The 27,080-nt window shown below is 46.0% G+C and overlaps 1 protein-coding gene across 9 annotated transcripts in view; it reads right to left on the reverse strand.

The window, feature by feature from the left end:
- The window catches only part of LOC139268562 (uncharacterized), a 612,984-nt gene that overhangs the window by 214,979 nt on the left and 370,925 nt on the right, over positions 1 to 27,080 (reverse strand). For all 9 annotated transcript variants that reach the window (XM_070886894.1, XM_070886891.1, XM_070886893.1 and 6 more), the window contains one exon: positions 7,979 to 8,156. In XM_070886894.1, coding sequence (XP_070742995.1) covers positions 7,979 to 8,156 — 178 coding nt within the window. The remainder of the gene's footprint in view (positions 1 to 7,978; positions 8,157 to 27,080) is intronic.

The following is a 27,080-nucleotide window of genomic DNA, read 5'->3' on the forward strand; positions in this document are numbered from 1 at the left end:
ACAGTGGTGGAGGTGGTGCTCGAGTTTAAAATGGTGCATTCAATCCACTTTGAAAATGCATCTACAACTATGAGGAACATTTTGCCCATGAATGGGCCCGCATAGTCTACATGCACCCGCGACCACGGTTTGGTGGGCCAGGGGATCAGGGGGGCCTCCCTGGGGGCATTACTGAGTTGGGCACAAATGGTGCACCGTCGGACGCAGAGCTCCAAGTCCGCGTCAATGCCAGGCCACCAGACGTGGGATCTGGCTATGGCCTTCATGAGAACAATCTCCGGGTGCTCGCGGTGGAGCTCCCGGACAAATGCCTCTTTGCCTCGCAGAGGCATAACTACTCGGCTGCCCCACATCAGGCAGTCTGCTTGTAGTGACAGCTCATGCATGCGCCTATGGAAAGGTTTGATCTCCTCGGGGCAGGCATCGCGAGCTTCTGTCCAGTCACCAGTTAAGACACATCTTTTTAATAGGGATAACGTGGGGTCGCTGGTCGTCCAGGCTCTGATTTGGCGAGCCATCATGGGCGAACCTGTGGATTCAAAGGCATTGATTGCCATGACCATCTCAGTCCTGTTCATCAGACCCTTCCGTGGTCGCCAGGGGTAGCCTGCTAAGCGCGTCGGCACAGTTGTCTGTGCCTGGTCTGTGCCTTATGGTGTAGTCATAGGACGCCAGCATGAGTGCCCACCGTTGAATGCGCGCCGAGGCATTGGCGTTTATTGCCTTGCTCTCGGATAGTAGGGACGTGAGGGGCTTGTGGTCGGTTTCTAACGCAAACTTGGCCCCGAAAAGGTATTTGTGCATCTTTTTGACACCGTACACGCATGCGAGCGCCTCCTTCTCCACCATTCCGTACCCACGCTCCGCCCGCGAAAGTGACCTGGAGGCATAAGCTATGGGTTGTAATTTACCTGCAATAATGACATGTTGTAAAATGCACCCGACCCCGTACGCTGACGCATCACATGTGAGAACTAGCTTTTTACCTGAGTCAAAGAAAGCCAAAACACTGTTGGAACACAGAAAGTTGCATGCCTTATTGAAGGCACGTTCCTGGGCGTCCCCCCAAAACCAATCGCACCCCTTTCTGAGTAGCACATGGAGAGGCTCCAGCAGCGTGCTTAAGTTCTGCATAAAGTTCCCAAAGTAACTGAGTAGCCCGAGAAAGGCACGCAGTTCTGAGAGATTCCGGGGCTTGGATGCCAGGCGAATTGCTTTGGTTTTGGACTCTGTTGGGCGGATTCCATCAGCGGCAATTCTTTTGCCCAAAAATTCAACCTCGGTCGCAAGAAACAGGCACCTGGATTTCTTAACTCTTAGGCCTATCCGATCCAACCGCTTTAGTACTTCCTCCAAATTGCAGAGATGGGAGTCGGTGTCCCTGCCCGTGATAAGTATGTCGTCTTGAAATACAACCGTCCCCGGGATGGACTTGAGCAGACTCTCCATGTTGCGCTGGAATATAGCAGCTGCCGACCTGATGCCGAATGGGCATCGATTGTACATGAAAAGGCCTCGATGTGTGTTGCTGGTGGTGAGTAGCTTGGACCCGTCGGTCAATTCTTGCGTCATATACGCAGATGTGAGATCTAGTTTTGAGAAAAGTTTTCCTCCAGCCAATGTGGCAAATAAGTCCTCCGCTCTGGGCAGCAGGTATTGTTCCTGTAGGGAGACTCTGTTTATGGTAGATTTGTAGTCCCCACAGATTCGTACGGATCCATCAGGCTTCATGACTGGGACGATGGGACTTGCCCAGTCGCTAAATTCCACAGGTGAGATAATGCCTTCCCGCAGAAGCCTGTCCAGTTCATGTTCAATCTTTTCCCTCATCACATAGGGCACAGCTCTAGCCTTGTGATGGACCAGTCTAGCATCCTGTGTGATGTAGATTTTGACTTTAGCCCCTTTGAAGGTGCCCATACCTGGCTGAAAGAGATGTTCAATTAGGACTGTTGAGCAGGAGGTCCGTTCCTCTGACGACATGGCGTGAACATCATCCCATCCTCGTCGCCACTGTAAAGTCCTGTCCCTGCAGTACAAACTCACACGAGGCACATGCTGAAGTCAAGGTCACTCAGGACCTGCACCTTTATTACACAGCTCTCGAATGCCACACTTGCTTGAGACCTGTCCTTATATACCTGTCTGGGACAGATATTCAGTGTCTCCTGCAAGTGCATCCCTGGTGGTAAGGTAAGCTAGTGGTTACACGTCATCTCTAGCTACAGTCATGTATAGCATGGTAAGATACAGTTATGTACAGTAGTGTGAGATACATGGCACCCTGGTCATAGGGAAGCTTATAAAGTCCATCCTGCGAGCGTAAAGGGCTTCAGTCACCTGTCGAATGTGGCAGTGTGTGGCATGCTGAGAGGTATGATAGATGTCGCCAGCTGAAGCCTGAAAAGATCCCGATGCGTAGAAGGCTAGGGCAGCAGTGACCTTATCCTCAATGGTCAGTGCGGTTCTGATGGTGCTGGAAGGTTGAAGATCCCCCTTGATGAGCTGGCAGATCTTATCGATGACCCCCTTCCAGAAGCGTAGCCTCCTTAGACACGCGTTTTCTGTCAAGTTGAGGTAAGATTGCGTTTCTTTGTACCTTCGTTGGCTGTACGCTCGCCTCCTCTGTCTCCGCATTTCTCTGCCATCTCTTCGATTGATCCTTTCAGAAACCAGATTGTGAGCAGTTACGAGTAATTGCGCAGAAAGCATAGGCCCCATCACTATCAATAATTATTTTTAATCTATAAACTACTTTATATATGGCCCTTACGGCTGAAGGGATCAAGGGGGATGGAGAGAAAGCAGGAAAGGGGTACTGAGGTGAATCATCAGCCATGATCGTATTGAATGGTGGTGCAGGCTCGAAGGACCGAATGGCCTACTCCAGCACCTATTTTCTATGTTTCTATAATGTATTCCATAAAAAATGCCGAATCCACTGAAATACTATCAAGAATATTTAAAAATCTGAGCAGATCTATCTATACAGGACCCATAAATCAGTCACAACCATAGAACATGTATTTTTGGCTGTCTCCACCCTTCCTCCGATCTTCAAAATGGCGCCTGCAATGCCCATTCCCTTCTGTAAGGCCCGGGAAAAACAACTATTTCTCAGCGATGTTTTTGGCCTTACATCCGCCCGGCCTTGTGCCGGCGATGTGCCGAAAGTTGGGATGGGCCTTAGGTGGGCGATCAGCTCGACGATCAGTTCGGCGAAGTGAGACGAAACTTGGGGGCCTATTTTTTCAGCAATATTTCTGGCCTAGTTTCCACTTTTTCCTCAAAATGGGCGATAGAGATCCATTTTGGGCAATAGATCGGCCATATTTGGGCGATGTGAAGTGGAAAGTCTTGCCCACAAGTGATCTTAAAGTTTGTAAGTGATCTTAACTGAAAACTTTAAAGTTTGATAACTTTAATAAAAATATTTTAGTAAGTACAAACAAGTGTTAAACTTTTGAATAAAATATATTTTAAATTATAACTAAATCATTTCCATTATTTGTCCCATTAACACAACACAACATTATGGAACAGGTCCAAACAGTAAACATGGTCCATTTGGAATAGTTGCCACTGAGCCGTCAGGCAGCAAAGCGTTCACGGATGAGCTGCTGGCGCAAGGCTCGAGCAATCGTTGAAGGGGCATGATGGCCCGCCCTCCTCTGCCGTCGTGTTCTGGGTTCCTCGTCCTCCTTCTCGTCATCTGCATCTTCCCTCCTCATCATCAGCCACTCTCACCTCCGGTGGATCTTCTACTACCAGCTGCTGCTGTCTCATGATGGCTAAGTTATGCAGCATGCAGCACACAACAGTGAACTGACCGACAATCTCAGGGGAATATTGCAAGTAGCCTCCAGAATGGTCCAGGCATCGGAAACGCTGTTTCAAGATGCCAATGGTCCTCTCTAGTATGTTGCGCGTCGCAATGTGCGACATGTTGTATTCTCAGTCAACTTCCGTCTGGGTTACGCTTAGGGGCATCATGAGCCAAGTGGCGAGGCCATACCCTTTGTCTTTCAGCAGCCAGCTCTGCCCTTCTGGCTGCTACTGAAACATGGTAGATATAGCGCTCTCGCATAGGATGAACACATCATGGGTACTCCCAGGGGATCTCGCATCAACTGACATGATGCTATGCATGTCGTCACACACGAGCTGCACATTAACAGAATGGAAGCCTTTTCTGTTCCTGTATATCTCGGAATCCTCCAAAAGGTGCTCACAAGGCAATGTGGGTATAATCAATGCAGCCCTGTACCTTTGGGAAGCCAGTAATCCTGGAGAAGCCCACAGTCCTTTCACGCATTGCCTGGGCGGTCATGGGGAATTTTATATAGTCACTCCTCTGGGCATATAGTGCAGCAGTCATCTGCTGAATACAGAAATGTGTTGCATGTTGAGAAATGGCAGAGACATCCCCAGTTGTGGCCTGGAATGATCCAGGTGCAAAGAATGAAAGTACAGCTGTAACCTTCACTTCAACTGATAAAGCAATCCTCCTGATGCTTCTAGATTGCAGGTCTGCTTTTATTAACTCACAGATCTCGGTTACAACTTCTTTGCGGAAACACAGTCTGCATCACTCAGGTTCAGGTATGAATGCCTGTCTCGATATACTCGACGTGGGTAAGGCCTCCTGTGTATCATCCTACGTGTTTGGAGGTTCCTCATGCAATGACGTTGAATCAATCGTTTCCTCCGCAGCACCATCATGCAGAAGGCTTGCACGAGGTATGGCATTGTCAATATTGCCCCATAATTAAATTGTACCTTTGCAAGAAGCTCAAAACAGCAGGGCAAGGAGTTAAAGCTTCTCTCCTCTCTCTTTCCCAAAGGTCGACGCCCTAGTATGGACCACACCCTGGTCTGCGCATGCGCAATTGGCTTGCTTAGACCAGGAAGCTAGGCATTCAATGAGGGCATTTGGGGCAACAAAGTCTAATGCAATTCTTTAATTTTAGATATTTTTCAAAGTACCACCCCATCGGCCGGCAGAATCGCTTCCTCGCCCGGACACAGGGGCTCGGCAAACACTCACCCCCCTGGGCTTCTTTCGAAGCTTCTGCATAGTGCAAGGCTCCTCATGCCTTCAGTTCGGCTTCCACCTCCCCCCCACCCTTCCCAGGCTTCTTATGAAGCTTCTGCATAGTGCAAGGCTTCTCATGCCTTCAGTTCGGCTTCCACCTCCCCCGGGCTTCTTTTGAAGCCGAGCGCCGAGCCCGTGTCCGGGCGAGGGAGCAATTCTGCCGGCTGACGCTCCGACCCTCGAGCCTGGTGAGGAGACGTTCGGTCGTGGCGTGGCACTTTGAAAAAAATATAAAATTAAAGAATTGCATTAGACTTCCATTTTCTCCGTTTTAAGTTTGAAAAAAATAAGCCGCACGATGCATATTTAATGTCTCCTTGACTCCCTCTAAAACTTTGCATAAAAACAATGACATCTTTCTGCGCCAATTTTTTAATGTGAGCTGGTTTTTCTTAAGTGCCCAGAAGGTTTTTTGGGAGTGGTCACATACGCCGTCCTCGGAAAAATGTAAGTTGGCCAAACTTGCATAAATCTGAAAATCCGGCACAGACATCAGGTTACACACCTACCACGACGCAAAAAAAAAACTAACCTAAAAAAATCGTAACTAACTGAGTTACGCTGGCACAGAAACTTTAGGGAAACTTGGATATTTTAAATTTAGGTCAATAAAAGCGGCGCATGCCAAAAAAATGGCACAGATAACTGGGGAAAATTGAGCCCAAAGATTTGTACAAAAAGGGTAAAATTGACTCCCGACAGGCTGGAGTAAAAGGATTGCTGATTCACACCTCATGGTCATTACTAAAGAAAGACTGATCACTGTGAAAACCTGCATAACTGAGCCACAGCAAAGACATTGGTTGAAAGTAGTGTCAATCACTTCCTGAGGTGTTTTTAAAGTTGGAAAGCAACTACCCCAAAAAGTGTGGTCTCAATCAAGGGGACCATAAAAATCAACATGTGGAGGAAGAGCTGTGCTGCTTCTTTCAAGTCCTGAATGGTTGCCCTGATCCTAAAGACAACTTGTGCTACGAAACTACCCATGGGCAGTGAGACATCTACAAGGTCTCAACAAAACTCAAGCCTGACCCAACCCCAAGTATGTGTCAAACTTTCTTTTACAGGGTTAGTATCTCTTTGTTAACTATGGTAATGATAAAGAGGGGGAATGATGATGAGGAGGATGATGAGGAGCGAGATCAAATCAGACTCAAGCCCACCCATGATTTCCTGCACTGACCTCCTGCCCCATGTTCTATTGTCCGTACTCCATCCAACTCAACCCCTGTATAATTTGCTTCTTCACTTCCATGCACCAGCTCAGATATTTTCATGGGATGGGGGGGGGGGGGGGGGGGGGGGGTGCGGAAGGGGGCAATTAGATAATGTTGAGTAATGATGAAGTTATTCACAGAATTGCATAGAATGTACAGCACAGAAAAAGGTCATTTGGTCCAACTGGTCTATACTGGTTGTTATGTTTCTCACAAGCTTCCTCCCACCCTACTTCATCTAACCCTATCGGTACAGGTTCAACCTCTAAAATCCGGAGTTCCGGAACCCAGAATGTTCCAGAATCCGGACACCGGGCCATCCGTGGCAGGATTGTCCGGAAACCAGAAAATGTTCCGATATCCGGACTCCCCCCGCCTCGGCCCGACTTCACCCACCACGACTTCGCCCGCCCCGAATTTGCGGGGCCTGACCTTGCCCTGGCCCAACTTCGTCCCGGCCCCCCTCCCTCCCCTTTACCTCTGCTGCCGACCCTACCTACCTCGGTCCAGACAAGGAACTCCCCCATGGCAGCGGGGCCCCGCCCGAACACTTCCTTGGCGGCGGCCCCCCCCGATCAGGTCTTCGGCGGTGGGGGCCCCACGCGAACATTTCAGCGGCAGGTGGGGGGGGGCCCCGCCCAAACAACTCCACGTCAGCGGGGCCCCGCCCAAACAACTCCATGGCAGCGGGACCCCACCCGGCGATCCGAACAGCTCATCGACGAGCACTCCCCCACCTCCCTCCTCCCCCCCACCCCCTTCTGACGTTCCGAAATCCGGAAATACCCGAACCTGGGCTCGGGTGTTTCCGGATTCGTGACGTCAGAAAGACGTTCCAAAATCCGACAAAATGCAAAATCAGGAACGGCCTCGGTCCCGAGGGTTCCGGATTCGGGATGCTGTGCCTGTATAACCTTCTATTCCTTTCTCACTCATGTATTCATCAAGCTTTCCATAAATACATTTATGCTATTTGCCTCAACTGTTCCTTGTGGTGTCGAGATCCACATTCTAACCACTCTCCTGAATTCCCTATTGGATTTATTAGCGAATAGCTTACATCTATGGCCCCTATTTTTGGTCTATCCCAGGCGTGGAAACATCTTCTCCATGCCTACCCTGTCAAACCCTTTCATAATCTTAAAAACCTCTACTGACTTATTGATGCACATGATGATTATTGGCATACTTATGTAGGGGCAGAGAGGGCTGATGTGTTGTCACATTGTAGAATTAGAAGTAAATTGAGGGAATATCCCTTTATTTGGAAGTCAGGGAGGAGGTGGTAAAGCTGTTGTGTTAAAGGTAGATCTTGTTACACAGAACAAAACACTTCAGTGGTGAAATGTGTCGTGATGGCCCTTGCAGCAGTCACAAAGGAGTCTTCCGAGTCCACGTAATCGTGATGCTCTCCTCAATCATACCGATAGTCTCTGAGCAATTTTGGTTATTTTTGTATTGTGGTTTTTGGACTCCAGTTTGCAAATTAATTTTACTTATTATCTTTTGAAATTGACAGCTAAATATTATTTTCATTCCATGACATTCATTACATCATCTGGACTAGATGACAACCCAACTTCAGAGGTGAAAATGCAGTGTTCTAACTGACTGTGACACTCAGCATCTCTACTTAAAATAATTTTTTTGTCTCTCGGAAACCTACTTGCATTGATCAATGTCTGTTACAAGAATCCTTCCCTTGGGTTCACGTTGCACTGCCTTCCAATCAATCTGGTAGTTGCTTTTCACTTTGCTTGCAAAGGTAACTGCAAGCACTGCTCCTGTTGGTGTGTCAAAAGACACAACTTTAAACATGGCAGCTCCTCCATTTTCGAACAAATCTGGAAGAAAAACACCATAGGAATAAATGTTTATATTCCAACAGCAAATGATTGAATTGTTATATTTAATATCATCTCATGTTTAAGTAGAAAAAGAACATAAAGAACAAAATAATGGAATGTGAAAAGATCACGTGTCTCATCAAGCCCATTCATTCCACAGATCCAGCACCATTTAACCCATCATGGATTACCTCACCTATTTAACTTTCTAAAGGGAACGTCTCAGTTTTTCGGATGAGACATTAAATCGAGGCCCCGTCTGCCCTCTAAGGTGGACATAAAAGATCCCATGATACTATTTGAAAGAAGAGCAGGGGAGTTATCCCCGGTGTCCTGGCCAATATTTATCCCTCAATCAACATGACAAAAAAACAGATTATCTGGTCATTATCACATTGCTGTTTGTGGGAGCTTGCTGCGCGCAATTGGTTGCCGCGTTTCCTACATTAAAACAGTGACTACACTCCAAAAGTACTTCATTGGCTGTAAAGCGCTTTGAGATATCCTGTGATCGTGAAAGATGCTGTATAAACCCAAGTCTTTCTTTCTATAAATATTCACTGATTTCCAAAGAGTGCCAGGAAAAAGTATAAAGTTCATCCATCCTCTTATCTTCACTATTCACTATCCTCTTCACAGGAAATATCACCTGACCCAGCATCACCGGAACTATTGTGTCATGGAGTATTTGATCTCAGTCTATTTATCCCAATAACCTCAACTCTAATTCCCATTAAAGTTGTCAAATAAATGCAACTTGTTGTCTAACTCTGATTCCATCCCAATGCATCAGCCTCTGATCTTCCCTCCCTTTAGTGTCTTCTTCTTTTGTCTATCCAGCTAGCCCATTCAATAAAGCCCTTATTGCATCTGGCTCTTTCGAGCTGGTGCTGATATTTAGTGGTGCAAGAGGAAACCAAAGAATGCTGCTCGGAAGCAGGGCTGTGCCAATCTCCAAAATGTCCTATTATCTGTAGTAGAATGGAGGTAGATATAGGTCAGGAATTTCCTCAGAGCTGCACCCAATCTGCCATTGTAGCGTCATCAGAAGCGCAATGGGAACCTTGTTTATGCATGTAAACAGGGTTTCCAGTTTAAGAGAAGGTTGGATGGGCACTTAAAGTGCCGTAACCTGCAGAGTTACGGACCTAGAGCTGGTAATTGGAATTAGACTGGATAACCTTTTGTTGGCCAGCACAGATATAATGCTAAGTACTGCAGAGAATCGAATACAGCCATGGTGATCTCCTGGACTAGTTTCGATCACCTGGATAGGTCGGAGAGGAATTTCTCCAGATTTTTTTCTCCCTAAATTGGCCTGGGTTTTTAATCTGGTTTTTGCCTCTCCCAGGAGATCACATGGCTCCAGTTGGGGTAGAGCGTAGAATGTTTCAGTAGAAGGGATGTCGCAGTTGTGTGAGGCGGATTGATTGGGCTGGGTGCTCTTTGCCTTTTCGCCATTGTTCGAAGGTTTATGTGTAACCTTCAGGTCTGCTGACCGAGGGCCGTGCGGCTCTTTGTCAGCTGGCGATGACACGATGGACCGAAACGTCCTCTTTCTGTGCTGTAAATTTCCATGTTTTTATGTTCTATGTTTCTAAGTTACAGAGGCAGAGCAAGAGCAGTTCCAAGGAAGTTCCCAGTCATAGATGCAACCAACAAATGGGGGAGGCTGGGGAATTAAGAAGTTACCCAACTCCTTTTTGAAGGAGTTATCTGACTCTGCATCAACTGACTTTTGCCAGGAATTCGTTCAACATTATCATTATATCCAGCCTCTGCTATCAGGCAAGTAGTCTGACACTAGGGAGGCAGCTAAATGGTCTACACAGGTAGTGGGAAGGTTGAGCTGGTGCACATGGGGAATTATAAGTAGAGGCATAGAACCACAGCTATAGTCAGTTTTTCATTTTACTATAGTAACATAAAAAACATCCATTGTTGACATGTATGCAATAAAAGTTCAAACTGAGTACTGTTTAACTAAGCAAGGTACAACCTTGGCTCTGCTTTATTTAGGCCCAAAGTGCCTGATTCTCAAAATGGCTGGCGTTTTATACCTAAGCAGCACCATGTGCGTGCTGCTCTGTGGCCTCCAACAATGACGCCATCTGGTGGCTACAAACAGAATGTACATACATGACAATACCCCCACCTCCGAGATCTTATCACAGTCTTTCACAGATTGAGACGGTCGGGTGCTTTGCGCTCCTGGGTTGACCGTCTCAGTTCGATTCCAGTCTTGGCTGAGTGTGCGGGGTCTGCTGTAGCTGATGGCTGGATGACTGACTTGTTGGGGGTGGTAGTGGCCATGTCAGGAATTGCAAGTCCATTTTTATTGAACAGGTCCGTGATGGAAATTCTGGGTTCACTGATGACCCTCGAGTCCTCTGAAGACTGCTGGTAGGTTGGTCGGTCGTCGATGGTTTCTTCGTCCGACTGTTCTGACTCATCTGTGTGCCTCAGCTTTGTCTGATTCATATTTTTCCTGCAAGTTTGCCCATTCTTGAGCTTAATAACGAATACTCTGTTGCACTCTTTGGCCATGACCATACCAGTCCATTTGGGGCCCTGACCATAGTTCAACACATATACAGGATCATTAACAGAAATCTCGTGTGACACAGTTGGCAATCGTGGTATCCTTGTTGACTTTGTCTTCTGTATTCAACGTGATTATTTAAATCCGGGTGTACCAGATATAACTTGATCTTAAGACCTTTTTTCATGAGTTCAGCAGGCAAGACCCCTGAGAGTGTGTGGGGTCTTGTCCTGTAACTCAGCAGTATGCAGGACAAGCGGGTCTGCAGTGACACTTGGATTACTCTCCTCATGCTTTGCTTGATAATTTGTACTGCATGTTCAGCTTGCCCGTTGGGCGCAGGCTTGAACAGTACTGACGTTACATGTTTTATGCCATTAAGTTTCACAAACTCCTGACTGGTGAAGCACGACCCATTGTCGCTCACCACTATGTCAGGCAGACCGTGTGTCATGAACATGACATTGAGATTCTCTATGGTTGCTGTGGACGTGCTGGATGACATGATTATGCATTCTATCCACTTCGAATAAGCGTCCACCACGACTAAAAACATCTTGCCCAGGAAGGGACCTGCAAAATCTACATGAATCCTGGACCAAGGTTTGGATGGCCACGACCACAGACTCAGCAGCGATTCCGCTGGTGCTTTGCTGAGCTGCATGCAAGTGTTGCACTGAAGCATGCATGCTTCCAGCTCAGAATCAATTCCTGGCCACCATACATGGGAACTGGTGATTGCCATCATTATCACTATACCAGGATGTGTGCTGTGTAACTCATGCACGAACTTCTCTCTCCCTTTTTTGGGCATTACAACGCGATTGCCCCACAATATGCAATCTGCTTGAATAGACAGTTCGTCCTTGCGACGAATGTACGGTTTGACCTCCTCGCACATTTGCTTAGGTATGGCAGACCCCAATCCCCTTTGAGGATGCAACCATTTACCACCGATAAAATCGGGTCCTGGCTGGTCCAGGTCTTAACTTATTGAGCCGTGACAGGGGTTCCTTCACTCTCAAAAGCATCCAGGATTAACATTAGATCCCCGGTTGTGGCGTTTCCACCTCTGGTGTGGACAATGGCAATCGGCTCAAAGCATCAGCACAATTCTCTGTGCCAGGTCTGTGGCGAATGATATAATCATAGGCATATAATTTCAACGCCCACCTTTGGATGCGGGATGAAGCATTGGTATTGATACCTTTGCTCTCGGAAAACAATGAAATGAGCGGCTTGTGATTAGTCTCTAATTTGAACCTCAGACCGAACACATATTGATGCATCTTTTTAACACCGTACACACAGGCTAAAGCTTCTTTTTCTACCATGCTGCAGGCTCTTTCCGCTTTAGACAAACTTTTGAATGCATACGTGACAGGTTGAAATTTCCCCGACTCATTGGCTAGTTGGAGTACGCAACCAATTCCATATAATGATGCATCACAGACCAAAACTAATGGGTCATAATGTACCAGCAGCTTGTTCGAGCAAAGCAGATTGGTGGCTTTCTTGAAAGCTCTGTCTTACGATGCGCCCCACACCCAGTTGTCGCCTTTTCTCAATAGCATGTGCAATGGTTCTAGTAAAGTGCTCAATTTAGGTAGGAAGTTACCAAAATAGTTGAGTAGACCCAGGAATGAACGCAGCTCCATCACATTCTGCGGCTTGGGTTCATTCTTGATGGCCTTGGTTTTCATGTCAATAGGTCTGATGCCATCAGTGGCGATTTTCCTCCCAAGGAATTCGACCTCCAGTGCCATGAAGATGCACTTCGAGCGTTTCAGTCCCACTCTATTCAAACACAGTAGAACCTCTTCCAGGTTGTTCAGATGTTTCTTGGAGTCACGACCGGTGATTAGGATGTCATCTTTGAACACGACGGTTCTGGGAACGGACTTCAGTAGACTTTCCATATTCCTCCGCAATATTGCTGCAGCTGAGCGAATTCCGAAAGGGCACCTGTGATAAATAAACAGTCCTTTGTACATGTTAATGTACGTAAGTCTCTTCGACGTCTCGACCAACTCCTGTGTCATATAGGCCGACGTCAAGTACAGTTTTGTGAACGCCTTCCCTCCGGCTAGCGTCGCAAACAAGTCATCAGCTTTCGGTAACGGGTACTGATCTTGTTTCGACACCCTGTTGATCGTAGCCTTGTAGTCTCCACAGATTCTGACTGAGCCATCACTTTTCAGCACAGGAACAACGGGGCTGGCCCATTCATTAAATTCGACCGTGATATGATCCCTTCACGCTGGAGTCTGTCCAGTTCAATTTCAACCTTCTCCCTTATCATATATGGTACTGCCTGAGCTTTGATGGACGAGTCTTGCATCTGAGTCCACGTGGATCTGCACCTTGGCTCCCGTGAAATTGCCGATACCCGGTTCAAACAGTGAGGGGAACTTGCTCAATACTTGGGCACATGTATCTTCCTCCGATGATAACACCTTTATGTCGTTCCAGTCGCATCTGATTTTCTCCAACCAGCTCCTGCCGAGTAGCGTTGGGCCATTGCCTGGAACAATCCACAGCGGTAACTCGTGAACCGCACCGTTATATGACACGTTAATTTGTGCACTGCCAATCACCTTTATCAGTTCTTTGGTGTACATGCGCAGCTTGGCATTAACAGGGCTCAGCCTGGGCCTCAGTCTTAGTATCCCATAGCTTACAAAATGCCCTCTCGTTCATGATCGATTGACTCGTCCCCGTGTCCAGTTCCATCGATACCGGTATCCCGTTAAACTTCACATTAATCAAAATTGGTTTACTCTTGGTTATGAAGGAGTACAGTCCATACACTTCCTCCTCTGGCATCTAGGATTGCGTATCCGGATCCACGCTAGTCTGACTCTCATCCTCCACGTGGCATGTGGCAGCTCCCTTGCTCATCTGCGGACACTTGTGCTGGAGGTGCCCCACTCTCAGACAGCCTTTGCAACTATATTGCTTAAATTGGCACTGCTGGTGCCGATGAATCTCCCCACAACGTCAACATGGGGAAGTCGGATACATTCCCGCTGGCAGACTTGGGCAGCCACAGGTTTCGCGAACGCAGCCAGATAAGACCTGCCATGTGCCGCTCTGCCGAACGCCGAATCAATCGCATTTACAGTACTTGCCGAGGTTCGGTTCTTCACCGCTATTTGCTTTAGGCTCCTGTCCGTTGTCATTATAAGCCAGCAAAGGACTAAAGAAATGATTAAGAAAGGGAAGACAGACTATGAAAGTAAACTAGTGCAACATATAAAAACAGATAGCAAGAGTTTCTATAGGTATATAAAAAGGAAAAGGGTGGCTAAAGTAAATGTTCGTCCCTTCGAGAATGACACCAGGGAATTAGTAATGGGGAATATGGAGATGGCAGAAACTCTGAACAAATATTTTGCATCAGTCTTTACAGTAGTGGACACTAACAATATTCCGACAGTGGATAGTCAGTCTAGGGGCGATGGCGGGGGGGAGGAACTTATCACAATCACAAAGGAGATGGTACTCAGTAAGATAATGGGACAAAAAGGCAGATAAATCCCCTGGACCTGATGGCTCGCATCCTAGGGTCTTAAGAGAAGTAGCGGCAGGGATTGTGGATGCATTGGTTGTAATTTACCAAAATTTCCTGGATTCTGGAGAGGTCCCAGCAGATTGGAAAACTGCAAATGTAACGCCCCTATTTAAAAAAGGAGGCAGACAAAAAGCAGGAAACCATAGACCAGTTAGTCTAACATCTGTGGTTGGGAAAATGTTGGAGTCCATTATTAAAGAAGTAGGAGCAGGACATTTGGAAAAGCAAAATTCGGTCAGGCAGAGTCAGCTTGGATTTATGAAGGGGAAGTCATGTTTGACAAATTTGCTACAGTTCTTTGAGGGTGTAACGAACAGGGTGGATAAAGGGGAACCAATGGATGTGGTGTATTTGGACTTCCAGAAGGCATTTGACAAGGTGCCACATAAAAGGTTACTGCACAAGATAAAAGTTCACGGGGTTGGGGGCAATATATTAGCATGGATAGAGGATTGGCTAACTAACAGAGAACAGAGAGTCGAGATAAATGGTTCATTCTCTGGTTAGCAACCAGTAACTAGTGGGGTGCCGCAGGGATCAGTGCTGGGACCCCAACTATTTACAATCTATATTAACGACTTGGAAGAAGGGACTGAGTGTAACGTAGCCAAGTTTGCTGACAATACAAAGATGGGAGGAAAAGCAATGTGTGAGGAGGACACACAAAATCTGCAAAAGGACATAGACAGGCTAAGTAAGTGGGCAAAAATTTGGCAGATGGAGTATAATGTTGGAAAGTGTGAGGTCATGCACTTTGTCACAAAAAATCAAAGAGCAAGTTATTATTTAAATGGAGAAAGATTGCAATGTTCTGCAGTACAGCGGGACCTGGGGGTACTTGTGCATGAAACAAAAAAGAATAATATGCAGGTACAGCAAGTGATCAGGAAGGCAACACCTGGAATACTGCGTGCAGTTTTGGTTTTCATATTTATGAAAGGATATACTTGCTTTGGAGGCAGTTCAGAGAAGGTTCACTAGGTTGATTCCGGGGATGAGGGAGTTGACTTATGAGGAAAGATCGAGTAGGTTGGGCCTCTTCGTTGGAATTCAGAAGAATGAGAGGTGATCTTATGAAGACGTACAAGATTATGAGGGGGCTTGACAGGGTGGATACAAAGAGGATGTTTCCACTGATGGGGGTGGGGGGGGCGGGGTGCAGGGAACACGAACTAGAGGGCACGATCTTAGAATAAGGGGCCGCCCATTTAAAACAGAGATGAGGAGAAATTTCTTCTCTCAGAGGGTTGTGAATCTGTGGAATTCGCTGCCTCAGAGAGCTGTGGAAGCTGGGACATTGAACAAATTTAAGACAGAAGTAGACGGTTTCTTAATCGATAAGGGGTTATGGGGAGCGGGCGGGGAAGTGGAGCTGAGGCCATGATCAGATCAGCCATGATCTTATTGAATGGCGGAGCAGGCTCGAGGGGCAGTATGGCCTACTCCTGTTCCTATTCCTTATGTTCTTATGTCATACATGATTGAGCGATCTGGATGGCCCTTTTTAAATCCAACTCCGCCACCGTCAAAAGTTTGCACAGGATCACCTCGTGGTTAATACCGATAACAAAGAAGTCCCGCAGCATGTCTGCCAACACCGTCCCAAACTTGCACGGTCCTGCTAGACATCTCAGGTCGTCAACGAATACCGTCGCGTTCTGGCCCTCCGATCGAATGGGTGTATAAAACCTGTATCTCAAGATGATGATGCCGTCGTCTGGCTTGAGGTGCTCCTGTATCAATGTACACAACTCCTCGTACGTTTTCTCTGTTGGATCACTAGGCATGAGTAGATTATTTATTGGGTTAGATCAGTCACACACTTATCTTATTGATAGTTTGGGCATGAGGCTCTCGAATTTCCTCGACTTGCAGCATTTGTCTGGCGACCTCCTCCCATTTCTAACAACTGCGAAGTCAGATCGTTTCTCTTTAGTAAAAGGTTTCCCAAACATTAGGCTAAGTATTGAACTTCTTGGTCTATACTGGCTACGTATAACATGAAAACCACACATCGTCTCGTGGTTCATTGTCGGACTACCTCGGTCATATGTACCGTAAGTATCACCTCAGCGTCCAGCCGTTGTGACCCTCTGTTCCCCATTTCACTTAATGCCCATTGTACTTGGTTCTAAATTGGCCCAATTAACTTTCCAAATTCATTCTATCTTCCCTTTGTCAGTTACACTTTTAACTCCTTTCTTAGTGATATTTACTTGCCTACGCAAATAAATACTTAATGAAACCCGCGCCCCAAGTCTCAGTTTGGACTGGGGTAAAACAAACATTCCCGTTGCGATGGGACAAGTCAGGTTGGTACCGTACTGGTATTCCCAGTGTATGATGCTGACACAATATTCACCCTTCCCTCTTTATACAGATCGCACGGGAAAATGCTGTCCCGCATTACCTTCATGGTGCAGTCCCATGTTATCCTATCCCAATTAAACCCGCATGCAGAGGCTGCGTGTTCTACCATGTTGTAGAGGCAAATGAACATGTACTGAACCTGAGCACACCCAATTCGGCCTGGGGCTACACATGTTTTTCCCATCCACCTGGGTTACATCTCTGGTGTTCATTATTTCCTATTAAATTTTCTCAGGCATGATTGGGTAATACCATACTATCTCTAATAGGGTGATGTCATTCTGTTCCTGTAAATTACACTCGTGCCACCGGGTACACCTGTACCAACCTTCTGACTTGGCAGAGAGTGTTAGTAAGTTGATAAGTGGACATTGCCCTCAGTTCTCGACCAGTTACCCAGAAAAAGAGCCTTCCCTCTGCAATATGCTGCAGGTTGCCTTGAGCTTGATCCACTAATCAAAATCCATACATTACTTCGAGCCGTTTCGTTGAAGACGATTTGTTCCCCTTCTATAATCTGGTTTATCCCCTTTTTAGCATTAAACCAGTTGCAACACATTAATCAGGTCTCACCGCCTTCTGTTATGATTATCCCCAATAATCTCGGCACCATTCTTGTCAAGGTACAATCAAGCCCATCACGCTTCCTAAATTCAGTGCAGGTTGTACTGGCCCCCTGCCAAAATCCTTTGATCATTCTCCCATGTAGCCATGCTGTTTTAGGCTTGCACCACCCAGGTAGTCCCGCTTTGGTCAGATTCAATATTACAGGTACCACTTCGTGATGCACATCATGGTACAATATCTGAGTGGGGACTACCATGAGCCCATTTGTTGACCCTGGGACGTGTTTATGACAAACAATTTGCTTTTCCCACAAATCTGTTTATTCATTGGAGAAGGAACCAAACGTATTGCTTGTACAACCACGATCCCATCTTTGCCTCCCTTGATGTAATGGACGGTTACATAGAAACATAGAAATTTACAGCGCAGAAGGAGGCCATTTTGGCCAATCGTGTCCGTGCCGGCCAACAAAGAGCCACCCTGAAGGTTATATATAAACCTATGAACAGTGGCGGAAAGGTAAAGCGCACCCAGCCCCACACAACTACGACACCCCTTACACTGAAACATTCTACACTCTACCCCAACCAGAGGCATGTGATCTACTGGGAGTGGCAAAAACCAGATTAAAAACCCAGGCCAATTTAAGGAAAAAAAAATCTAGGAAAATTCCTCTCCGACCCATCCAGGCGATCAAAACTAGTCGAGGAGATCACCCTAGCCATATTCGATTCCCTGCAGTACTTACCATCATATCTGTGCCGGCCAACAAGAAGTTATCCAAATATCCCAATTACCAGCTCTAGGACCCAGTACTGAGCCCTGCGGAACCCCACTGGAAACATTCTTCCAGTCACAAAAACAACAAAATGGTCATTAAAGTGGATACTGAAGGTAGTGAATAGATCTGACACATGATTCATGCAGGTTACAGCACTTTAAGTGCCCATCCAACCATCTCTTAAAAGTGGTGAGGGTTTCTGCATCCACCACTCTTCCAGGCAGTGAGTTCCAGATCCCCACAACTGCATAAAGAAGCCCCCCCCTCATCAAATCCTCTCTAAACCATCCACCAACCACCTTAAAACTATGCCCCCTCGTAATAGACCTCTCCACCAATGGAAATAGGCCCTTAATATCCACTATGTCCAGGCCCCTCAATATTTTGTACACCTCAATGAGGTCTTCTCTCAACCTCCCCTGTTCCAATGAGAACAAACCCAGCCTATCCAATCTGTCCTCATAACTAAGATTCTCCATTCCAGGCAGCATCCTAGTAAATCTCCTCTGCACCCTCTCTAGTGCAATTAAGTCTTTCCTATAATACGGCAACCAGAACTGCACGCAGTACTCCAGTTGTGGCCTAACCAAAGTATTATACAATTTAAGCATAACCTCCCTGCTGTTATATTCTATGCCTCAGCCAATAAAGGCAAGCATTCTGTATGCCTTCTTAACCACCTTATCCACCTGGCCTGCTACTTTCAGGGATCTGTGGATAAGCATTCCAAGGTCCCTTTGTTCATCTACATTAAGTGGCCTACCTCTTAATGTGTATACCCTTTCCTTATTAGTCCTCCCAAAGTGCATTACCTCACTTCTCTGAATTAAATTCCATTTGCCACTGCTCTGCCCACCTGACCAGTAGAATGATATCCTTCTGCAGCCCATGACTTTCCTCTTCATTATCAACCACACAGCCAATTTTAGTGTTGTCTGAAAACTTCTGAATCATACTCCCTATATTCAAATCTAAATCGTTGATATATACCACAAAAAGCAAGGGACCCAGTACTGAGCCCTGCGGAACCCCACTGGAAACATCCTTCCAGTCACAAAAACAACAAAATGGTCACTAAAGTGGATACTGAAGGTAGTGAATTGATCTGACACATGATCCAGATTGTAGGGCTTATCAGTATTAGGAGGTTCTGAGGAATCGGGAGTTCCTCTGTCTTACGGTAGGGATTGTAATTGACCGATGGAAATGTACATATTCAGTGCAGAACAAGGACAGCAAAATGTTTGGGAATATAGATTATAGCAGCATGGGAACAGGATGGTATTGATTGGTAGTTTTAACTAGAGTTCTTGGGAGAGGGATAAGGAGGCACCACCCTGGAAAACAAAGTTAATCGACATGTCATGAGGAACAGAGGCAAAGTTGACACCACTGAATAACACATTCCAGAAGGGTGACATGTGATGGGAGATGGACAGGTGCAGAAGAACCACTCAGCCAGTCTGATAAGGGTCAACAAATCAATGTAACTTCGCTGATAGCAGTAGGCCAATCGGTGGTTTTGTAGGAGGGTCGCTCACCTTGAAAAACTGTATAATTGTAATTGTAAAACCTCTGATCGGAGAAGTGCTCATTGGAACCCTTCCCTAGTATGCTTGAATAAAAAACGGTTAAACCAAGGTTTCGTTTGAGTGATTCCGTGGTCGCTTTCAGGATGGGCGGCTGTCGATTCCTTATATCAGGGTGTCTCCTTGAGGAAGAGAAGTCTTTTTACCCCAACATTTGGCGCTGCGAGCAGGGTGCAGACACTCCGACCCAGATGATGTGGCAGCTAGCTATTGCAGTGACTATGTTTTTTGTACCACCTGCAGAGCTGTAGCATTGACGGGGAAGGAGGTAATCTGTATAAAGAACTAAAAGCGGGTAATCTGTATAACTAAGTTATATCGAACCACGGAAGGATGAAAACCAAGGTAGGATTTGTGTATGTCCTGAAGTGTGCTAGGTAACACGGTAATAACAGGGAGAAGCCTGTATTGATCGTGCACAGTGTAAACAAGAAGGAATACAACCTAAAGAGGTGGTGGGTGCCCAGGATCGTTAGGAAAAACTGGCCAGTGGGATAAAATGAAGACCGGGGGTGGTCTCTGAAATATGGACCAGAAGGGTCGCGAGTATAAATGCTAGCAGGAAAGAATGTGAAAATAATTTTTTTTAAACTTACACGATTTAAAACCGACACAGAAGCTGCAGCTTTTGTGCCGAGAAAGAGAAAACAAAAATATTTAACGGTGGACTGGAGGAAGGCCATCAAAATATTATTAAGTTAGGATTCAAAGTGGGGGGAACGATGAGTCTGTATGTTTGTTCTAGCTCCCCCACTTTTCGGATATGGAGCTGTGTTAAAATGTCAATGTGCACCTGGAATTGAATTAGATTTTAAGTTAGAAACGCAGGTGCAGAGTTAATTTGATTTACGGAGCAATGAAGTGCACACAGGATGGATTGTTTAACAAAAGATAAAACATGCAACCTTGAAGCTGCAGTTGCTAAAAGAAAAACAAATTGAATGTTTAATTGGATGTTTGTTAGATACAAAAACGAATTCAGTATTTTTACAGTTCATTGGAAAGGCATTTGAAGAAAGGGGAAAATGATGTAACTTACTGGATGCTATTAAATATTGGCTATGAAAAAGATATTGGTTTAATTGGATTATTGAAGGTAATTAACCAATGAAAATCAGACTGCCATCATGGCCATGGTGAAATTCCGGTTCCTTTCCAAAGTATGAAGGTGAAACCTTCACCGCATTCTGATATTGGGAAAGTTTAAAAAAAAAAGAATTACGCGAAGTCACGTCATGACATCAGGCCTTCTTATAAATCTGCAAAGGATTTCCCTTTCCACTGACAGCTGTTTTATTTAGTTCACCAAACAACTTTAGCATCGCGGCATGGAATTAAAAAAAAAATACTGGACATTATTAATTTGGGTTTCTTAATTGGAAGTGAATATTTTCCCACGTGGCAGAAGGAAAATACAATTGTAATGGTTATAAAGAATTTTTTTTTTTTTTTTTTAAAAGTGTAATCTTTAATATGGAAAGAGTGAAGTAACATATCTAGAATACATCATAACACAAGGGAAAACACAAATGCCCAAGGACAGAAAGGATGCTATTAGATTGATACCAAAGCCAGGAACCATGAAAGGGGTCAGGCAGGTACAAGGGCTATTCAATTACTGCCGAAAATGTTATCCCCGAATATGCCGAGATGGCCCAATGAATACAGGACCTTATCAAGGGGGGGAACCCTCCCAAGACCCAGTAAACTGGGTCCCTAATCGGGAAACGGCATTTGTAAGTTTAAAACAAGCTCTCAAGTGCTCCAGCCCTGGGATTACCCGACCAGAATAGGCCCTTCCACATCGATATGTACCACAGTAAAGTTTACATGGGGACAGGCATAGGCCAGTGGCATAGTAATGTCGGGACACATTATCCTACATACCCACCATACCTTAATATAAGTGCTTAACACAGGAAGGCTAAAAACGGTATCTGAGGGCTAGGTGGGAAGCAATGCTCTTACCCCCCCCATCGGGACGGTAACAATAAAAGACAACTGTAACAATCCTGCAGGGTGGATCGTTACACAGGGAGAGTAGCATTAGTGTAGCCCGACAGGAGAAGACGAGGGAAGTAGTCAGGCTCATGAAACCCTGCTTGAGGAAGCAGACATGGATTATAAGTACAGATGAGTCCTGGCGCTGTATCAACAGACACCATGGATGGGATGGGCAGTGGTAGATAGCAGCGGACAGGTTAGAAGGGAAGGACGGCTAGAAGGGAGCCTACCGGCTCAAGTGGCTGAATTGATGGCTCTCACCGAGGCTCTGAGGATGGCTGGGAAAAAGAGTAAACATCTATACAGACAGTCAATATGCTTTTGGAGTAGTGCATGATTATATGATAGCCTGAAGTAGACGGGGATACATGACTTCAGGAGGAGGGCCAATAAAACACGAGGATATTGTTAAGAAGTTAGTGGAAGCCTCCCTCCTACCCCAAGAGTGTGCGATGGGCAAACGAGGCAGCCAAGGGGGTGGCAGAGACAGGTACACTGGCCGGGGACGCCCAGGTCGGAGCATGTACAATCGGGCCCGAGGAAGGAAACATGCTTAAGGTACAGGGAGAAGCCACTCCACAGGAAAAGAAGAGGTGGAAGCAGAGAGGAGCCCAATAAGGGACCGACGGGGTATGGAGGAAAGATGGGAATTTATATCACGGGTATTTCCATACAGGTAGAACCAACATGTTAAGCTTGATGTCCAGATGCTGGTGGTGGAAGAGAATGGGTCAAGATGTATAGAACCACTGTAGAAGGTGTATGCCATGCGCAAAATACAACCCAGGGGGAAAGTAAAGGTCAGAATGGGACATCAGCCCCGACCGAAAGGACCCTGGGAAAACTTAGATAGATTTTACTGGACCGTTACCCAGCAACAAGGGGGAAGACATACTGCCTTGTTATAATAGTTATAATATTGTTCATCAGAAACCGTGGCCAGGATCCAAGCAGAGAAAATAATACCACGCTGGGGAATGCTACTACAGCTGGACTCAGATCAAGGTACACATTTCACAGGGAAGATCGAAGAGACTGGAAGGGGATAGGTAGACATGTTACCCCAAGTAACTCAGGTTACCCCAAGTACCCCAAGTAGTCGGACGACAGGACTGACACCCTTTGAACTAATGAGACTGCTAGAAGTCTTGGTTACAGGAAGCGAGGACGTAGGACCTTATAAAGACAGGATACGGAGGTTTGTGATGGAACTCTAAGCAATTACATGACTTAAAAGCACAGGCTAGAGATCAACAAGTAATGAAGGACTTCAAGAACAGAAGGCCCAAATACCCCAAGTAGGCAGTCAGGTGATGGTGAGAATGGTAAGTGACACGTGCGCCTGCGTCGTTATCGGCAAGTGGAAACACTGGACCCAGTTGAAAATCATAGTCACTAATTAACCGGTGACGACCGGGAAATATTGTTTTTTTACAGGATTTTGGTGCTCGTGGGAACAACGTGGGGTAACTCATCCTCATATCAAGGACAACAGGCTGAGGGACAGCAAGGCCTGTATTACAGGGAGTCGGGCAAAATTAGTTGTGATAAAGAATCAAAAATGCCGACGGTGACAGACGGAGCAACAGTAGACTTAAATAACTGGCATAAAACAACGCAATGAGGAAATGAAACGACATTGGGGATGGGCCAGTAATACAGGACTAATAATTAGTGTGAATAAGATCGCGGTGTGTTTTATAACCATGAGGGGGGGACAAAGATACTGCACCCGGGGAAAAGGGGGTGCAGATTTCACTCAATGTGCAGACATGAAAGGTGTTGGGTCTATCTCGGGAAATAAACCTCCATCACCACGGCCCTACCAACTACTTTAGCAATGAACGCTGGGGCAAAAGGGGGATTGGTAATAAGGCAGACCGAGGATAAGATACACTTCGGGATAAGTCAGCGAATAATTTAACAGACTTAACCCATCCCCAGCTTCTGCGGGTCAAACTAGAAGCCTGTATAAAAACCTGACCCTGCAAGCACTTGAAGGCCCTGAATCAAAAACCATAACTTTTAATGTGGAAAGAGAGTCAGGTAAAAAGCAGGACCGGGGAAAGAGGGATACTAGAAATGGTAGGCGCGGGATATGCGGTGGGAGTTGCGACGATAAACACTATAGACCTGCACACGATAGCTGATCGGGTCAACGCCCTAACCCGAACCTTACAGGGATTGGTGGAGAGGGAATTGTCACACATTGCGAGATCACACCAGAATTAGAGCGGAAAGAAACTTGAGTAGAGCCATACAGACAGAAATAGTTTGCGCAGGGTATGGAGCATGGTTACTCAGTGGTATACAACAAAATGGAAAGGTGCCGGATAGGATAACAATTGATAATAGGGTTTGTACTATCAATACCACAGTATGATGTGACAAATGGAGATCCCCTATACCAAACAAATAATAGAGGATATAAGAAATCAAACTCGTGTGTGGTACCATGACAATCCAGAAATGTAATTGAAGAGAGTAACAGTATTAAGAGTCTCAGCATAGATGATGGTTATAAAAATAACCAAGTTGTTTTATGTCGAGATCCACTACAAATGATCAAAGACGAGTGCACCTCGAGTATCACCCCGCTAGCATGGGACTACGAAACTACCGCTGTTCCATGAGGAAATGAGGAATGGTGTGTGAGCACACGGCGACTGAGATGATAGTCACAAAGAAGGGAGGAGATACTCATGCGCCATCATGAATACTGACTTCTGCTTTACCCCACACGTTTAAAGGGATACGTTATAAACCCTGAACTAAAGGAAGAAACCATCAATAGGACAACGATACACACTTTCCAAGAAGCGTATGAGAAGGCCATCGGGCCGTGTGGAAATAAGCTAAGCAACTGCCACCTACGCAATTAAATGTTATCACACAGTACCAGATGGTGCGTGTCCGAAGAGCGAGATGCATGGAGGTTCCAAACAACATGTTCTTGCGAAAGAGACATAGAGGAGGGGAAGCATGACCACCACTGTGTTGATTCTGAGCATTTTGAGACCGTTGACACAAACCAGACCTATGAAAGGGAGGTGCGAACCGCTGTAAGACAGAGATAACTTAGGCACCAAGGCCATAAAACATATAAGGCAATAGGGGAAATAGATAGATTGTGAGCACTCCTGTAGGCACAAGAATTATGGGGTATAAAGATAGGACCTCCACAGACAGGGTTAGCGGAGACCTGGACCAACATCCGACAGAGGGGCCTTTAGGCCGAACATTTAGGTTTGCAACTAACTTATGAGGTTCACGGATTGGTCAGAACAAAGACACAAATGACTGTTAATTTAAGGGTTAAGTCATGGCAGGAGAGCCCAGACCCGTGTCATGCTCCTCCTGTGTTATGTGAGAAATCAGGGACGCTGCCAATGTCCCTGACTACTATGTGTGCAGGAAGTGTGTCCAGCTGCAGCTTCCGAGAGACCGCATTGAGGCACTGGAACTGCGCATGGATTCACTCTGGAGCATCCGCAATGCTGAGGATGTCGTGAATAGCACGTTTAGTGAGTTGGTCACACCGCAGGTAAAGGTTACACAGGCAGATAGGGAATGGGTGACCCGCAGGAGGAGCAGTGGAAGATAGTACAGGGGTCCCCTGCGGTCATCTCCCTCCAAAACAGATATACCGTTTTGGGTACTGTTGGGGGAGATGACTCATCAGGGAAGGCAGCAGCAGCCAAGTTCATGGCACCATGGGTGGCTCTGCTGCACAGAAGGGCAGGAAAAAGAATGAGAGAGTTATAGTGGTTGGGGATACTATTGTAAGGGGAATAGATAGGCATTTCTGCAACCGCAATCGAGACTCCAGGACGGTATGTTGCCTCCCTGGTGCAAGAATCAAGTATGTCTCGGAGCGGCTGCAGGGCATTCTAGAGGGGGAGGGTGAACAGCCAGTTGTCGTGGTGCATATAGGTACCAACGATATAGGTAAAAAACGGGATCAGGTCCCACAAGCTGAATTTAGGGAGCTAGGAGTTAAATTAAAAAGTAGGACCTCAAAAAGTAGTCATCTCAGGATTGCTACCAGTGCCATGTGCGAGTCAGAGTAGAAATAACAGGATTTTTAAGATGAATACATGGCTTCAGGAATCGTGCAAGAGGAAGGGATTCAAATTCCTGGGACATTGGAACCAGTTCTGGGGGAGGTGGCCGAGTACAAACCGGTCGGTCTGCACCTGGGCAGGACTGGAAGCGATGTCCCAGAGGAAGTGTTTGCTCATGCTGTTGGGGAGGGTTTAAACTAATATGGCAGGGGGATGGGAATCTATGCCGGGAGACAGAGGGAAGTAAAATGGGGGCAGAAGCAAAAGGCAGAAAGGAGATAAGGAAAAGTGGAGGGCAGAGTAATCAAAGGCAAAAATCAAAAAGGGCCACATTACAACATAATTCTAAAAGGACAAAGAGTGTGAAAAAAACAAGCTTGAAGGCACTGTGCCTCAATGCGAGGAGCATTCGTAATAAGGTGGATGAATTAACTGCGCAGATAGTTGTTAACGTATCTGATGTTATTGGGATTATGGAGACATGGCTCCAGGGTAACCAAGGCTGGGAACTCAACATCCAGGAGTATTCAATATTCAGGAAGGATAGAAAGAAAGGCAATGGAGGTGGGGTAGCGTTGCTGGTTAAAGGAGATTAACGCAATAGTATGGAAGGACATTAGTTTGGATGATGTGGAATCTGTATGGGTAGAGCTGCGGAATACCAAAGGGCAGAAAACGCGAGTGGGAGTTGTGTACAGACCACCAAACAGTAGTAGTGAGGTTGGGGATGGCATCAAACAGGAAATTAGGGATGCGTGCAATAAAGGTACAGCAGTTATCATGGGTGACTTTGATCTACATATAGATTGGGCTAACCAAACTGGTAGCAATACTGTGGAGGAGGATTTCCTGGAGTGTATAAGGGATGGTTTTCTAGACCAATATGTCGAGGAACCAACTAGGGTGCTGGTTATCCTAGACTGGATGTTGTGTAATGGAAAAGGACTAATTAGCAATCTGGTTGTGCGAGGTCCCTTGGGGAAGAGTGACCATAATATGGTAGAATTTTTCATTAAGATGGAGAGTGACACAGTTAATTCAGAGACTCGAGTCCTGAACTTAAACAAAAGTAACTTCGATGGTATGAGACGTGAATTGGCTAGGATAGACTGGCGAATGATACTTAAAGGGTTGACGGTGGATAGGCAATGGCAGGTATTTAAAGATCACATGGATGAACTTCAACAACTGTACATCCCTGCCTGGCGTAAAAATAAAACAGGGCTAAGAAGGGAAATTAAGGATAGTGTTAAATCCAAGGAAGATGCATATAAATTGGCCAGAAAAAGCAGCAAACCTGAGGACTGGGAGAATGTTATAATTCAGCAGAGGAGGACAAAGAGTTTAATTATGAGGAGGAAAATGGAGTATGAGAGCAAGCTTGCAGAGAACATAAAAACTGACTGCAAAAGCTTCCCGATATGGGAAGA

This window comes from Pristiophorus japonicus, chromosome 8, assembly GCF_044704955.1.
Source record: "Pristiophorus japonicus isolate sPriJap1 chromosome 8, sPriJap1.hap1, whole genome shotgun sequence".
Classification (NCBI taxonomy): Eukaryota; Metazoa; Chordata; class Chondrichthyes; family Pristiophoridae; genus Pristiophorus; species Pristiophorus japonicus.